General features: G+C 43.5%; 1 protein-coding gene across 1 annotated transcript in view; it reads right to left on the reverse strand.

The window, feature by feature from the left end:
- The window catches only part of LOC311237579 (store-operated calcium entry-associated regulatory factor-like), a 78,698-nt gene that overhangs the window by 50,853 nt on the left and 10,052 nt on the right, over window positions 1–17,793 (reverse strand). The window contains exon 2 of the mRNA XM_084338422.1: window positions 3,308–3,492. Within this exon, the coding sequence (XP_084194548.1) occupies window positions 3,308–3,492 (185 nt within the window). The remainder of the gene's footprint in view (window positions 1–3,307; window positions 3,493–17,793) is intronic.

A 17,793-nucleotide genomic window follows, 5' to 3' on the forward strand; every position in this document is an offset into this window, starting at 1 on the left:
CCTACGCGGAACTAGGACTTGTTTGTACATGTCGAGCGGTACGTTTGAACTGGGTCTGAGGGGTATGGCAGCCTGGCACCAAGGTCTCGACCAATAGTAGAATGGAGACTATTATGGGATGTTCAGTAGGCTAGAATGGATATTCAATGCATATTGTACAAGGAATATACAAGGGATATCAGGGAATATTAGAGAATATACAAATACAATTAAATATATATATATAAATAAATATATATATTCGGTTTAATCTGGCCCTTCACAACAAAAACGATGCTGAGAAGCTAATTCAAGAAAACCACAGAGAGGCTTCAGCTAATCCAAAACTCTGCAGCCCGACTGCTAACCAGAACCAAAAGGAGAGAGCACATTAGTCCAGTCTTAGCTGCTCTACACTGGTTTCCTGTAACATTTAGAATTGACTTTAAGGTCCTTCTCCTTACATACAAAGCTCTAAATGGACAGGGACCTAACTACCCCAAAACATCAGGGAAGCCAACTCACTAGACATCTTCAAAAGACAGCTTAAAACCTATCTCTTTGCTCAGGTATTTCAATGAAACATCAGGGATATCCTGACAAATTGTGCCTTACCTGCACTATTCTTACCCTACCTACTTTCATACACTTCCAATCAAATTCATGTCGGTTCTATGCAAATTATATCTCACTACCTCCTATGCACTATAATTTAAGAGCACTGCTCTGTTGTAATTCAAAACTGTACTTTGTAAAGAAACTCAGTGTTAAGAGCGATGCTCTGTTGTTGTGAGCGATGGACTGCTCTGTTGTATGTTAGAGCGACGCACTGCTCTGTTGTATGTTAGAGCGATGGACTGCTCTGTTGTATGTTAGAGCGACGGACTGCTCTGTTGTATGTTAGAGCGATGGACTGCTCTGTTGTATGTTAGAGCCACGCACTGCTCTGTTGTATGTTAGAGTGACGGACTGCTCTGTTGTATGTTAGAGCGACGGACTGCTCTGTTGTATGTTAGAGCGACGCTCTGTTGTATGTTAGAGCGACGCACTGCTCTGTTGTATGTTAGAGCGACGCTCTGTTGTATGTTAGAACGACGCACTGCTCTGTTGTATGTTAGAGCGACGGACTGCTCTGTTGTATGTTAGAGCGATGGACTGCTCTGTTGTATGTTAGAGCGATGGACTGCTCTGTTGTATGTTAGAGCGATGGACTGCTCTGTTGTATGTTAGAGCGATGGACTGCTCTGTTGTATGTTAGAGCGACGCACTGCTCTGTTGTATGTTAGAGCGACGCACTGCTCTGTTGTATGTTAGAGCGACGGACTGCTCTGTTGTATGTTAGAGCGATGGACTGCTCTGTTGTATGTTAGAGCGATGGACTGCTCTGTTGTATGTTAGAGCGATGGACTGCTCTGTTGTATGTTAGAGCGACGCACTGTTCTGTTGTATGTTAGAGCGATGGACTGCTCTGTTGTATGTTAGAGCGATGGACTGCTCTGTTGTATGTTAGAGCGACGCACTGCTCTGTTGTATGTTAGAGTGATGCTCTGTTGTATGTTAGAGCGATGGACTGCTCTGTTGTATGTTAGAGCGATGCTCTGTTGTATGTTAGAGCGATGGACTGCTCTGTTGTATGTTAGAGTGATGCTCTGTTGTATGTTAGAGCGATGGACTGCTCTGTTGTATGTTAGAGCGATGCTCTGTTGTATGTTAGAGTGATGGACTGCTCTGTTGTATGTTAGAGCGATGGACTGCTCTGTTGTATGTTAGAGCGATGGACTGCTCTGTTGTATGTTAGAGCGACGGACTGCTCTGTTGTATGTTAGAGCGACGGACTGCTCTGTTGTATGTTAGAGCGACGGACTGCTCTGTTGTATGTTAGAGCGACGCACTGCTCTGTTGTATGTTAGAGCGACGGACTGCTCTGTTGTAAGTTAGAGCGACGGACTGCTCTGTTGTATGAAACCCTTGCGAGCACAGAGGGGGAGAACATGCAAACTCCACACAGAAAGGCCCAGGAGATACCCCACCTGGGTAACTGAGACCCTAACTCTGTACCCGAGACCCTAACACTTTACCTGAGACCCTAACTCTGTACCTGAGAGCCTAACTCTGTACCTGAGAGCCTAACTCTGTACCTGAGACCCTAACTCTGTACCTGAGACCCTAACTCTGTACCTGAGACTCTGTACCTGAGACTCTGTACCTGAGACCCTAACTCTGTACCTGAGACCCTAACTCTGTACCTGAGACTCTGTACCTGAGACTCTGTACCTGAGACCCTAACTCTGTACCCGAGACCCTAACTCTGTACCTGAGAGCCTAACTCTGTACCCGAGACCCTAACTCTGTACCTGAGACCCTAACTCTGTACCCGAGACCCTAACTCTGTACCTGAGACCCTAACTCTGTACCTGAGACCCTAACTCTGTACCTGAGACTCTGTACCTGAGACCCTAACTCTGTACCTGAGACTCTGTACCTGAGACCCTAACTCTGTACCTGAGACCCTAACTCTGTACCTGAGACCCTAACTCTGTACCTGAGACCCTAACTCTGTACCTGAGACCCTAACTCTGTACCTGAGACTCTGTACCTGAGACTCTGTACCTGAGACCCTAACTCTGTACCCGAGACCCTAACTCTGTACCTGAGAGCCTAACTCTGTACCCGAGACCCTAACTCTGTACCTGAGACCCTAACTCTGTACCTGAGACCCTAACTCTGTACCTGAGACTCTGTACCTGAGACCCTAACTCTGTACCTGAGACTCTGTACCTGAGACCCTAACTCTGTACCTGAGACCCTAACTCTGTACCCGAGACCCTAACTCTGTACCTGAGACCCTAACTCTGTACCTGAGACCCTAACTCTGTACCTGAGACCCTAACTCTGTACCTGAGACCCTAACTCTGTACCTGAGACCCTAACTCTGTACCCGAGACCCTAACTCTGTACCTGAGACCCTAACTCTGTACCTGAGACTCTGTACCTGAGACTCTGTACCTGAGACCCTAACTCTGTACCTGAGACCCTAACTCTGTACCTGAGACCCTAACTCTGTACCTGAGACCCTAACTCTGTACCCGAGACCCTAACTCTGTACCTGAGACCCTAACTCTGTACCTGAGACCCTAACTCTGTACCTGAGACTCTGTACCTGAGACCCTAACTCTGTACCTGAGACTCTGTACCTGAGACCCTAACTCTGTACCTGAGACCCTAACTCTGTACCTGAGACCCTAACTCTGTACCTGAGACCCTAACTCTGTACCTGAGACCCTAACTCTGTACCTGAGACCCTGTACCCGAGACCCTAACTCTGTACCTGAGCATCCACGCCATCCGACCCCTTGTTGTGACACTGCACGACCTCGGGAGCGAACGCCCCACAGCCTGCAGATCCGCCGACACACTGCAGCTGAGGGATGGGGCTGGAGCGCCGGGCCGTGGTGTAACGACCGCGGTACAACGTCAACACCTGCACGTCACGCAGCAGCACACTGCCAGGACCTAGGAGACAGGGTTAGGGTTAGAGAGAGATACTTATAACCAGGACCTAGGAGACAGGGTTAGGGTTAGAGAGAGATACTTATAACCAGGACCTAGGAGACAGGGTTAGGGTTAGAGAGAGATACTTATAACCAGGACCTAGGAGACAGGGTTAGGGTTAGAGAGAGATACTTATAACCAGGAACTAGGAGACAGGGTTAGGGTTAGAGAGAGATACTTATAACCAGGACCTAGGAGACAGGGTTAGGGTTAGAGAGAGATACTTATAACCAGGACCTAGGAGACAGGGTTAGAGAGAGATACTTATAACCAGGAACTAGGAGACAGGGTTAGAGAGAGATACTTATAACCAGGAACTAGGAGACAGGGTTAGAGAGAGATACTTATAACCAGGAACTAGGAGACAGGGTTAGGGTTAGAGAGAGATACTTATAACCAGGACCTAGGAGACAGGGTTAGGGTTAGAGAGAGATACTTATAACCAGGACCTAGGAGACAGGGTTAGGGTTAGAGAGAGATACTTATAACCAGGAACTAGGAGACAGGGTTAGGGTTAGAGAGAGATACTTATAACCAGGACCTAGGAGACAGGGTTAGGGTTAGAGAGAGATACTTATAACCAGGACCTAGGAGACAGGGTTAGAGAGAGATACTTATAACCAGGAACTAGGAGACAGAGTTAGAGAGAGATACTTATAACCAGGACCTAGGAGACAGGGTTAGAGAGAGATACTTATAACCAGGACCTAGGAGACAGGGTTAGAGTGAGATACTTATAACCAGGACCTAGGAGACAGGGTTAGAGAGAGATACTTATAACCAGGAACTAGGAGACAGGGTTAGGGTTAGAGAGAGATACTTATAACCAGGAACTAGGAGACAGGGTTAGAGAGAGATACTTATAACCAGGAACTAGGAGACAGGGTTAGGGAGAGATACTTATAACCAGGACCTAGGAGACAGGGTTAGGGTTAGAGAGAGATGCTTATAACCAGGACCTAGGAGACAGGGTTAGAGAGAGATACTTATAACCAGGAACTAGGAGTCAGGGTTAGAGAGAGATACTTATAACCAGGAACTAGGAGACAGGGTTAGAGAGAGATACTTATAACCAGGAACTAGGAGACAGGGTTAGAGAGAGATACTTATAACCAGGAACTAGGAGACAGGGTTAGAGAGAGATACTTATAACCAGGAACTAGGAGACAGGGTTAGAGAGAGATACTTATAACCAGGAACTAGGAGACAGGGTTAGAGAGAGATACTTATAACCAGGAACTAGGAGACAGGGTTAGAGAGAGATACTTATAACCAGGACCTAGGAGACAGGGTTAGAGAGAGATACTTATAACCAGGAACTAGGAGACAGGGTTAGAGAGAGATACTTATAACCAGGACCTAGGAGACAGGGTTAGAGAGAGATACTTATAACCAGGAACTAGGAGACAGGGTTAGAGAGAGATACTTATAACCAGGAACTAGGAGACAGGGTTAGGGTTAGAGAGAGATACTTATAACCAGGAACTAGGAGACAGGGTTAGAGAGAGATACTTATAACCAGGAACTAGGAGACAGGGTTAGGGTTAGAGAGAGATACTTATAACCAGGACCTAGGAGACAGGGTTAGGGTTAGAGAGAGATACTTATAACCAGGACCTAGGAGACAGGGTTAGAGAGAGATACTTATAACCAGGAACTAGGAGACAGGGTTAGAGAGAGATACTTATAACCAGGACCAAGGAGACAGGGTTAGGGTTAGAGAGAGATACTTATAACCAGGACCTAGGAGACAGGGTTAGAGAGAGATACTTATAACCAGGACCTAGGAGACAGGGTTAGAGAGAGATACTTATAACCAGGAACTAGCAGACAGGGTTAGGGTTAGAGAGAGATACTTATAACCAGGAACTAGGAGACAGGGTTAGAGAGAGATACTTATAACCAGGAACTAGGAGACAGGGTTAGAGAGAGATACTTATAACCAGGAACTAGGAGACAGAGATACTTATAACCAGGAACTAGGAGACAGAGAGAGATACTTATAACCAGGAACTAGGAGACAGAGATACTTATAACCAGGAACTAGGAGACAGAGATACTTATAACCAGGAACTAGGAGACAGATATATACTGATAACCAGGAACTAGGAGACAGGGATACTTATAACCAGGAACTAGGAGACAGAGATTCTTATAACGAGGAACTAGGAGACAGAGATACTTATAACCAGGAACTAGGAGACAGAGATACTTATAACCAGGAACTAGGAGACAGAGATACTTATAACCAGGAACTAGGAGACAGAGAGATACTTAAAACCAGGAACTAGGAGACAGAGATACTTATAACCAGGAACTAGGAGACAGAGATACTTATAACCAGGAACTAGGAGACAGAGATACTTATAACCAGGAACTAGGAGACAGAGATACTTATAACCAGGAACTAGGAGACAGAGATACTTATAACCAGGAACTAGGAGACAGAGATACTTATAACCAGGCACTAGGAGACAGAGATACTTATAACCAGGACCTAGGAGACAGGGTTAGGGTTAGAGAGAGATACTTATAACCAGGAACTAGGAGACAGGGTTAGAGAGAGATACTTATAACCAGGAACTAGGAGACAGGGTTAGGGTTAGAGAGAGATACTTATAACCAGGACCTAGGAGACAGGGTTAGAGAGAGATACTTATAACCAGGAACTAGGAGACAGGGTTAGAGAGAGATACTTATAACCAGGACCTAGGAGACAGGGTTAGAGAGAGATACTTATAACCAGGACCTAGGAGACAGGGTTAGAGAGAGATACTTATAACCAGGACCTAGGAGACAGGGTTAGAGAGAGATACTTATAACCAGGAACTAGGAGACAGGGTTAGAGAGAGATACTTATAACCAGGACCTAGGAGACAGGGTTAGAGAGATACTTATAACCAGGAACTAGGAGACAGGGTTAGGGTTAGAGAGAGATACTTATAACCAGGACCTAGGAGACAGGGTTAGAGAGAGATACTTATAACCAGGAACTAGGAGACAGGGTTAGAGAGAGATACTTATAACCAGGAACTAGGAGACAGGGTTAGAGAGAGATACTTATAACCAGGACCTAGGAGACAGGGTTAGAGAGAGATACTTATAACCAGGAACTAGGAGACAGGGTTAGAGAGAGATACTTATAACCAGGAACTAGGAGACAGGGTTAGGGTTAGAGAGAGATACTTATAACCAGGACCTAGGAGACAGGGTTAGGGTTAGAGAGAGATACTTATAACCAGGACCTAGGAGACAGGGTTAGAGAGAGATACTTATAACCAGGAACTAGGAGACAGGGTTAGAGAGAGATACTTATAACCAGGACCAAGGAGACAGGGTTAGAGAGAGATACTTATAACCAGGAACTAGGAGACAGGGTTAGAGAGAGATACTTATAACCAGGACCTAGGAGACAGGGTTAGAGAGAGATACTTATAACCAGGAACTAGGAGACAGGGTTAGAGAGAGATACTTATAACCAGGACCTAGGAGACAGGGTTAGAGAGAGATACTTATAACCAGGAACTAGGAGACAGAGATACTTATAACCAGGAACTAGGAGACAGAGAGAGATACTTATAACCAGGAACTAGGAGACAGAGATACTTATAACCAGGAACTAGGAGACAGAGATACTTATAACCAGGAACTAGGAGACAGATATATACTGATAACCAGGAACTAGGAGACAGGGATACTTATAACCAGGAACTAGGAGACAGAGATTCTTATAACGAGGAACTAGGAGACAGAGATACTTATAACCAGGAACTAGGAGACAGAGATACTTATAACCAGGAACTAGGAGACAGAGATACTTATAACCAGGAACTAGGAGACAGAGAGATACTTAAAACCAGGAACTAGGAGACAGAGATACTTATAACCAGGAACTAGGAGACAGAGATACTTATAACCAGGAACTAGGAGACAGAGATACTTATAACCAGGAACTAGGAGACAGAGATACTTATAACCAGGAACTAGGAGACAGAGATACTTATAACCAGGAACTAGGAGACAGAGATACTTATAACCAGGCACTAGGAGACAGAGATACTTATAACCAGGACCTAGGAGACAGGGTTAGGGTTAGAGAGAGATACTTATAACCAGGAACTAGGAGACAGGGTTAGGGTTAGAGAGAGATACTTATAACCAGGACCTAGGAGACAGGGTTAGAGAGAGATACTTATAACCAGGAACTAGGAGACAGGGTTAGAGAGAGATACTTATAACCAGGACCTAGGAGACAGGGTTAGAGAGAGATACTTATAACCAGGACCTAGGAGACAGGGTTAGAGAGAGATACTTATAACCAGGACCTAGGAGACAGGGTTAGAGAGAGATACTTATAACCAGGAACTAGGAGACAGGGTTAGAGAGAGATACTTATAACCAGGAACTAGGAGACAGGGTTAGAGAGAGATACTTATAACCAGGAACTAGGAGACAGGGTTAGAGAGAGATACTTATAACCAGGAACTAGGAGACAGGGTTAGAGAGAGATACTTATAACCAGGACCTAGGAGACAGGGTTAGAGAGAGATACTTATAACCAGGACCTAGGAGACAGGGTTAGAGAGATACTTATAACCAGGAACTAGGAGACAGGGTTAGGGTTAGAGAGAGATACTTATAACCAGGACCTAGGAGACAGGGTTAGAGAGAGATACTTATAACCAGGAACTAGGAGACAGGGTTAGGGTTAGAGAGAGATACTTATAACCAGGAACTAGGAGACAGGGTTAGAGAGAGATACTTATAACCAGGACCTAGGAGACAGGGTTAGGGTTAGAGAGAGATACTTATAACCAGGAACTAGGAGACAGGGTTAGAGAGAGATACTTATAACCAGGAACTAGGAGACAGGGTTAGAGAGAGATACTTATAACCAGGACCTAGGAGACAGGGTTAGAGAGAGATACTTATAACCAGGAACTAGGAGACAGGGTTAGAGAGAGATACTTATAACCAGGAACTAGGAGACAGGGTTAGAGAGAGATACTTATAACCAGGACCTAGGAGACAGGGTTAGAGAGAGATACTTATAACCAGGAACTAGGAGACAGGGTTAGAGAGAGATACTTATAACCAGGAACTAGGAGACAGGGTTAGAGAGAGATACTTATAACCAGGAACTAGGAGACAGGGTTAGAGAGAGATACTTATAACCAGGAACTAGGAGACAGGGTTAGAGAGAGATACTTATAACCAGGAACTAGGAGACAGGGTTAGAGAGAGATACTTATAACCAGGAACTAGGAGACAGGGTTAGAGAGAGATACTTATAACCAGGAACTAGGAGACAGGGTTAGGGTTAGAGAGAGATACTTATAACCAGGAACTAGGAGACAGGGTTAGGGAGAGATACTTATAACCAGGAACTAGGAGACAGGGTTAGGGTTAGAGAGAGATACTTATAACCAGGAACTAGGAGACAGGGTTAGAGAGAGATACTTATAACCAGGAACTAGGAGACAGGGTTAGAGAGAGATACTTATAACCAGGACCTAGGAGACAGGGTTAGAGAGAGATACTTATAACCAGGAACTAGGAGACAGGGTTAGAGAGAGATACTTATAACCAGGAACTAGGAGACAGGGTTAGAGAGAGATACTTATAACCAGGAACTAGGAGACAGGGTTAGGGTTAGAGAGAGATACTTATAACCAGGAACTAGGATACAGGGTTAGAGAGAGATACTTATAACCAGGAACTAGGAGACAGGGTTAGAGAGAGATACTTATAACCAGGAACTAGGAGACAGGGTTAGAGAGAGATACTTATAACCAGGAACTAGGAGACAGGGTTAGGGTTAGAGAGAGATACTTATAACCAGGAACTAGGAGACAGGGTTAGAGAGAGATACTTATAACCAGGACCTAGGAGACAGGGTTAGAGAGAGATACTTATAACCAGGAACTAGGAGACAGGGTTAGGGTTAGAGAGAGATACTTATAACCAGGAACTAGGAGACAGGGTTAAAGAGATACTTATAACCAGGAACTAGGAGACAGGGTTAGAGAGAGATACTTATAACCAGGAACTAGGAGACAGGGTTAGAGAGAGATACATATAACCAGGAACTAGGAGACAGGGTTAGAGAGAGATACTTATAACCAGGATCTAGGAGACAGGGTTAGGGTTAGAGAGAGATACTTATAACCAGGAACTAGGAGACAGGGTTAGAGAGAGATACTTATAACCAGGACCTAGGAGACAGGGTTAGAGAGAGATACTTATAACCAGGACCTAGGAGACAGGGTTAGAGAGAGATACTTATAACCAGGACCTAGGAGACAGGGTTAGAGAGAGATACTTATAACCAGGAACTAGGAGACAGGGTTAGAGAGAGATACTTATAACCAGGAACTAGGAGACAGGGTTAGAGAGAGATACTTATAACCAGGAACTAGGAGACAGGGTTAGAGAGAGATACTTATAACCAGGAACTAGGAGACAGGGTTAGAGAGAGATACTTATAACCAGGAACTAGGAGACAGGGTTAGGGTTAGAGAGAGATACTTATAACCAGGAACTAGGAGACAGGGTTAGGGAGAGATACTTATAACCAGGAACTAGGAGACAGGGTTAGGGTTAGAGAGAGATACTTATAACCAGGAACTAGGAGACAGGGTTAGAGAGAGATACTTATAACCAGGAACTAGGAGACAGGGTTAGAGAGAGATACTTATAACCAGGAACTAGGAGACAGGGTTAGAGAGAGATACTTATAACCAGGAACTAGGAGACAGGGTTAGAGAGAGATACTTATAACCAGGAACTAGGAGACAGGGTTAGAGAGAGATACTTATAACCAGGAACTAGGGGACAGGGTTAGAGAGAGATACTTATAACCAGGAACTAGGAGACAGGGTTAGAGAGAGATACTTATAACCAGGAACTAGGAGACAGGGTTAGAGAGAGATACTTATAACCAGGAACTAGGAGACAGGGTTAGAGAGAGATACTTATAACCAGGACCTAGGAGACAGGGTTAGAGAGAGATACTTATAACCAGGAACTAGGAGACAGGGTTAGAGAGAGATACTTATAACCAGGAACTAGGAGACAGGGTTAGGGTTAGAGAGAGATACTTATAACCAGGAACTAGGAGACAGGGTTAAAGAGAGATACTTATAACCAGGAACTAGGAGACAGGGTTAGAGAGAGATACTTATAACCAGGAACTAGGAGACAGGGTTAGAGAGATACTTATAACCAGGAACTAGGAGACAGGGTTAGAGAGAGATACTTATAACCAGGAACTAGGAGACAGGGTTAGGGTTAGAGAGAGATACTTATAACCAGGAACTAGGAGACAGGGTTAGAGAGAGATACTTATAACCAGGACCTAGGAGACAGGGTTAGAGAGAGATACTTATAACCAGGACCTAGGAGACAGGGTTAGGGTTAGAGAGAGATACTTATAACCAGGAACTAGGAGACAGGGTTAGAGAGAGATACTTATAACCAGGAACTAGGAGACAGGGTTAGAGAGAGATACTTATAACCAGGAACTAGGAGACAGGGTTAGAGAGATATACTTATAACCAGGAACTAGGAGACAGGGTTAGGGTTAGAGAGAGATACTTATAACCAGGAACTAGGAGACAGGGTTAGAGAGAGATACTTATAACCAGGAGACAGGGTTAGAGAGAGATACTTATAACCAGGAACTAGGAGACAGGGTTAGAGAGAGATACTTATAACCAGGAACTAGGAGACAGGGTTAGAGAGAGATACTTATAACCAGGAACTAGGAGACAGGGTTAGAGAGAGATACTTATAACCAGGAACTAGGAGACAGGGTTAGAGAGAGATACTTATAACCAGGAACTAGGAGACAGGGTTAGAGAGAGATACTTATAACCAGGAACTAGGAGACAGGGTTAGAGAGAGATACTTATAACCAGGAACTAGGAGACAGGGTTAGAGAGAGATACTTATAACCAGGACCTAGGAGACAGGGTTAGGGTTAGAGAGAGATACTTATAACCAGGAACTAGGAGACAGGGTTAGAGAGAGATACTTATAACCAGGAACTAGGAGACAGGGTTAGAGAGAGATACTTATAACCAGGAACTAGGAGACAGGGTTATGGTTAGAGAGAGATACTTATAACCAGGAACTAGGAGACAGGGTTAGGGTTAGAGAGAGATACTTATAACCAGGAACTAGGAGACAGGGTTAGAGAGAGATACTTATAACCATAACCAGGACCTAGGAGACAGGGTTAGGGTTAGAGAGAGATACTTATAACCAGGAACTAGGAGACAGGGTTAGAGAGAGATACTTATAACCAGGAACTAGGAGACAGGGTTAGGGTTAGAGAGAGATACTTATAACCAGGAACTAGGAGACAGGGTTAGAGAGAGATACTTATAACCAGGAACTAGGAGACAGGGTTAGAGAGAGATACTTATAACCAGGAACTAGGAGACAGGGTTAGGGTTAGAGAGAGATACTTATAACCAGGAACTAGGAGACAGGGTTAGAGAGAGATACTTATAACCAGGAACTAGGAGACAGGGTTAGAGAGAGATACTTATAACCAGGACCTAGGAGACAGGGTTAGAGAGAGATACTTATAACCAGGACCTAGGAGACAGGGTTAGGGTTAGAGAGAGATACTTATAACCAGGAACTAGGAGACAGGGTTATACATTGGGTTACTGTACATTGGAGGGGTTGGGTTAGGACATTTACAGGGGCCAGTTTCGAATTGCAGTCTCCCGTAGGTGTTCTTTGAGAGTGGTTTTGAATGTGGGTAGGGATTCACATTCCTTTACAGCTTTGGGTAGGGCGTTCCACATTGATGTGGCATAATTGCGAAGCGTGTTTAGTCCCTTGTTTGAGCCGAATCTGGGTTTAACATGATTTGTGGAGCTCCCTCTGGTGTTGTGGTCGTGGTATTCACTGACCTTTGGGAAGTATTTTGACATGTACATGGGTACCTTGGTCATGTAGTGTATCTTGTAGACCAGGCCCATTGCAAGTTGCTGTAATCTGTCGTCTACTCTAAGCGATCCTAGGTTGTCAAAGTGGGCAGGGGTGAGGTGGGTTCTAGGAGTAAGGTCAAGTAGAAGTCTGACCAGTTTGTTTTGCGATGTTTGTAATTTAGTTTTTAGCACCTTTGAGGTGCTTTGGTACCATGGGGATTGATTGATTGATTGAAAACTTTATTAACAGATTGCAGAATGGGTACAATACAGTACAGCTCAATACACACAATTGTTAAGGGGATGCAGACCAGAGAAAGACTTTCGTCTTGTTTCCACCAGGGTCCCCCATTTTCAATTCATCAGGACATATATGACATACATGACATACAGATAGTCAGTACTGCTACATCTATACATTTATGACATACCAGATTTGCAAATACAGTACTGTTTGTGATACAGAAGGAGTCAAGAAAAGGGAGTATATACATTTGACGTAGAAACTGTACATTGGAGGAGGTTGGGTGGGGGGGGTTGGGTACACTGGGATATTGACAACCATACTGGGTAATTTACATTGGAGGTGGTTGGGGGGGGGGGGGGGGGCACACTGTATAAACAAGCAAAACTGTACATTGAGGGGGGGGGAGACTCTGTACAAACAAACAAAATTGTACGCAAGCATAGTCGTAGTACCCTTGAATGAGTGCTCCTGCCAGTCATCAGGGTATTCTTGTTTACCAGAGAGGAGATCCGGTACAAGAATCTTGTTCGTTGGTTGACTTTTTTGATTACATTGGTTGCCATTTTGTCACAGGAAAGATTAGCCTCTAGGATGGAACCTAGGTATCGCTGCTGGCGGGACAAAACCTCATAACTCCAAAAACCCAACTTTTCAGCAGATGAAAAAAACGAACACAGATTTGAGGGCAAATAGAGTTACGAGGTTTAGACAGATGATTGGTTTAATGCTTTCCCATTGTGTAGACTTTGTAAAACACACACATGGAGGATGATCTACTGAGTTGATAAAAAAAAGAAAAGAAAAAAATTTAGTTATGAGGTTTTGTCCCGCCAGCAGCGGTATGTAATTTCATCTTTCCTTGTGACAATATTGTCACCCACTGTAACTGAGAAGCCGTCGGTCTTGCTGAGTTTGTTTTAGGTAAGGTTTAGGGTTAGTGGTTTTCTAGCGGCATGTAGTAGTGTGTTCAGGTAAGGTTTAGTGGTTAGTGGTTTTCTAGCAGCATGTAGTAGTGTGTTCAGGTAAGGGTTAGTGGTTAGTGGTTTTCTAGCAGCATGTAGTAGTGTGTTCAGGTAAGGTTTAGGGTTAGTGGTTTTCTAGCGGCATGTAGTAGTGTGTTCAGGTAAGGTTTAGTGGTTAGTGGTTTTCTAGCAGCATGTAGTAGTGTGTTCAGGTAAGGTTTAGGGTTAGTGGTTTTCTAGCAGCATGTAGTAGTGTGTTCAGGTAAGGTTTAGGGTTAGTGGTTTTCTAGCAGCATGTAGTAGTGTGTTCAGGTAAGGTTTAGGGTTAGTGGTTTTCTAGCAGCATGTAGTAGTGTGTTCAGGTAAGGTTTAGTGGTTAGTGGTTTTCTAGCAGCATGTAGTAGTGTGTTCAGGTAAGGTTTAGTGGTTAGTGGTTTTCTAGCAGCATGTAGTGTGTTCAGGTAAGGTTTAGTGGTTAGTGGTTTTCTAGCAGCATGTAGTAGTGTGTTCAGGTAATGTTTAGGGTTAGTGGTTTTCTAGCAGCATGTAGTAGTGTGTTCAGGTAAGGTTTAGGGTTAGTGGTTTTCTAGCAGCATGTAGTAGTGTGTTCAGGTAAGGTTTAGGGTTAGTGGTTTTCTAGCAGCATGTAGTAGTGTGTTCAGGTAAGGTTTAGTGTTAGTGGTTTTCTAGCAGCATGTAGTAGTGTGTTCAGGTAAGGTTTAGTGGTTTTCTAGCAGCATGTAGTAGTGTGTTCAGGTAAGGTTTAGGGTTAGTGGTTTTCTAGCAGCATGTAGTAGTGTGTTCAGGTAAGGTTTAGTGGTTAGTGGTTTTCTAGCAGCATGTAGTAGTGTGTTCAGGTAAGGTTTAGTGGTTAGTGGTTTTCTAGCAGCATGTAGTAGTGTGTTCAGGTAAGGTTTAGGGTTAGTGGTTTTCTAGCAGCATGTAGTAGTGTGTTCAGGTAAGGTTTATGGTTAGTGGTTTTCTAGCAGCATGTAGTAGTGTGTTCAGGTAAGGTTTAGTGGTTAGTGGTTTTCTAGCAGCATGTAGTAGTGTGTTCAGGTAAGGTTTAGGGTTAGTGGTTTTCTAGCAGCATGTAGTAGTGTGTTCAGGTAAGGTTTAGGGTTAGTGGTTTTCTAGCAGCATGTAGTAGTGTGTTCAGGTAAGGTTTAGTGGTTAGTGGTTTTCTAGCAGCATGTAGTAGTGTGTTCAGGTAAGGTTAGTGGTTAGTGGTTTTCTAGCAGCATGTAGTAGTGTGTTCAGGTAAGGTTTAGTGGTTAGTGGTTTTCTAGCAGCATGTAGTAGTGTGTTCAGGTAAGGTTTAGTGGTTAGTGGTTTTCTAGCAGCATGTAGTAGTGTGTTCAGGTAAGGTTTAGGGTTAGTGGTTTTCTAGCAGCATGTAGTAGTGTGTTCAGGTAAGGTTTAGGGTTAGTGGTTTTCTAGCAGCATGTAGTAGTGTGTTCAGGTAAGGTTTAGTAGTTAGTGGTTTTCTAGCAGCATGTAGTAGTGTGTTCAGGTAAGGTTTAGGGTTAGTGGTTTTCTAGCAGCATGTAGTAGTGTGTTCAGGTAAGGTTTAGTGGTTAGTGGTTTTCTAGCAGCATGTAGTAGTGTGTTCAGGTAAGGTTTAGGGTTAGTGGTTTTCTAGCAGCATGTAGTAGTGTGTTCAGGTAAGGTTTAGGGTTAGTGGTTTTCTAGCAGCATGTAGTAGTGTGTTCAGGTAATGTTTAGGGTTAGTGGTTTTCTAGCAGCATGTAGTAGTGTGTTCAGGTTAGGTTTAGTGGTTAGTGGTTTTCTAGCAGCATGTAGTAGTGTGTTCAGGTAAGGTTTAGGGTTAGTGGTTTTCTAGCAGCATGTAGTAGTGTGTTCAGGTTAGGGCTGGGCGATATGACGATATTATATAAATATCGGGTACAGTTCATTAACGATACACTTTTTCAACGTATCGTGGATATCGTGATGTTTTGCCCAAGAGGATTGTGTCGCGTCAATCTGTCCACACGTTACTCGTTCATATCTCAGCCTGTGCTGAGATATGCCCATTCCGCGGTCTGTTAATAAAGTTTTCAATCAGACAGATGTATGGAAAGGCTTTTATTATAACATTCGTTGTAGTAAAATCATTATGCCTCATTTAGTCATCCTGTGAAGCACTGGTCTCCTACTCGACGGCCGCGGGGAGCTAACGTTAGTAGCTTTGTTGATGTTCAGCACACGGGACATTCAGGAAGTCAAAAACTAATAACGCTTGCCGATTGGTGCTAAGAACAGCAGGGCGGGTGCAAGCGGTGTGACGTCATTGGCAGACTCGACTGTCAATCAAAATGATTGTTTCCGTCAGAATGAATGAATGAAAACTGTATTAAAAGGTTGCAGAATGGGTACAATACAGTACAGGAGGATGAAGACCAGAAAAAGACTTTCGGCTTTTTTACATAAGGGTCCTCCATTTTCAATTCATCAAAACATTTAGAGACATACATATATACAGTAGTTTCATAAAAATGCTAAAATGCTATTTATTGATTGATTGATTTAAAACTTTAACATATTGCAGAATGGGTACAGTACAGCTCAATACATACAATTGTTAAGGGGATGCAGACCAGAGAAAGACTTTAGTCTTGTTTACATCAGGGTCCCCCATTTTCAATTCATTATATTTCATATCTAAATCATATAATATCTCATATGCAATATATAATCTAATAATCTAAATCTAATATAAAAATGCTAAATGCATGGGTATTTTATTTTGTCTTTAATGTTAGCTTGCAAACTCAAATACTGTCTTGGTAAGCCTCATAATGAATTGTTTGGGGTAAAAAAGAAAAACATCGTGATGTGTATCGTGTATCGCCGAAAGGTCAGAAAATATCGTGATATCATATTTAGGCCATATCGCCCAGCCCTAGTTCAGGTAAGGTTTAGTGGTTAGTGGTTTTCTAGCAGCATGTAGTAGTGTGTTCAGGTAAGGTTTAGGGTTAGTGGTTTTCTAGCAGCATGTAGTAGTGTGTTCAGGTAAGGTTTAGTGGTTAGTGGTTTTCTAGCAGCATGTAGTAGTGTGTTCAGGTAAGGTTTAGTGGTTAGTGGTTTTCTAGCAGCATGTAGTAGTGTGTTCAGGTAAGGTTTAGTGGTTAGTGGTTTTCTAGCAGCATGTAGTAGTGTGTTCAGGTAAGGTTTAGGGTTAGTGGTTTTCTAGCAGCATGTAGTAGTGTGTTCAGGTAAGGTTTAGGGTTAGTGGTTTTCTAGCAGCATGTAGTAGTGTGTTCAGGTAAGGTTTAGGGTTAGTGGTTTTCTAGCAGCATGTAGTAGTGTGTTCATGTAAGGTTTAGGGTTAGTGGTTTTCTAGCAGCATGTAGTAGTGTGTTCAGGTAAGGTTTAGTGGTTTTCTAGCAGCATGTGAATGAATGAACACTTTATTTAACAGATTGCAGAATGGGTACCGTACAATACACTATACAGTACAGCTCAATACAAACAATTGTTAAAGGGGCCAGAGAAAGACTTTCGTCTTGTTTACATCAGGGTCCCCCATTTTCAATTCATCATGACCACTCAAACCACTCTACGAGAGACTGCAATTCGAAACTGGCCCCTGTAAATGTCCTAACCCAATAATACACGAGACGAGACCCTCTTCTTGGGACAAAATGGCATCCAATGTAATAAAAAAAAGTCAACCAACGAACTCGATTATTGTACCGGATCTCCTCTCTGGTAAACAAGAATACCCTGAAGACACTGGCAGGAGCACTCATTCAAGGGTACTACGACTATGCTTGCACCTCATGGTACCAAAGCACCTCAAAGGTGCTAAAAACAAGATTACAAACATCACAAAACAAACTGGTCAGACTACTGCTTGACCTTACTCCTAGAACCCACCTCACCCCTGCCCACTTTAACAACCTAGGATGGCTTAGAGTAGACGACAGAGTACAGCAACTTGCAGTGGGCCTGGTCTACAAGATACACTACACCACTAAGGTACTAGGGGTGGGAATCACCAGTTTCATCATGATACGATACGATATCGATTCTTTGGACAACGATACGATATTTGCCGATATCACAAAGTCTCTCACGATACAATACGATACGATTAGATTCA

The sequence above is a fragment of the Notolepis coatsorum genome, assembly GCF_963971535.1.
Source record: "Notolepis coatsorum genome assembly, contig: SUPER_11_unloc_1, whole genome shotgun sequence".
NCBI lineage: Eukaryota > Metazoa > Chordata > Actinopteri > Aulopiformes > Paralepididae > Notolepis > Notolepis coatsorum.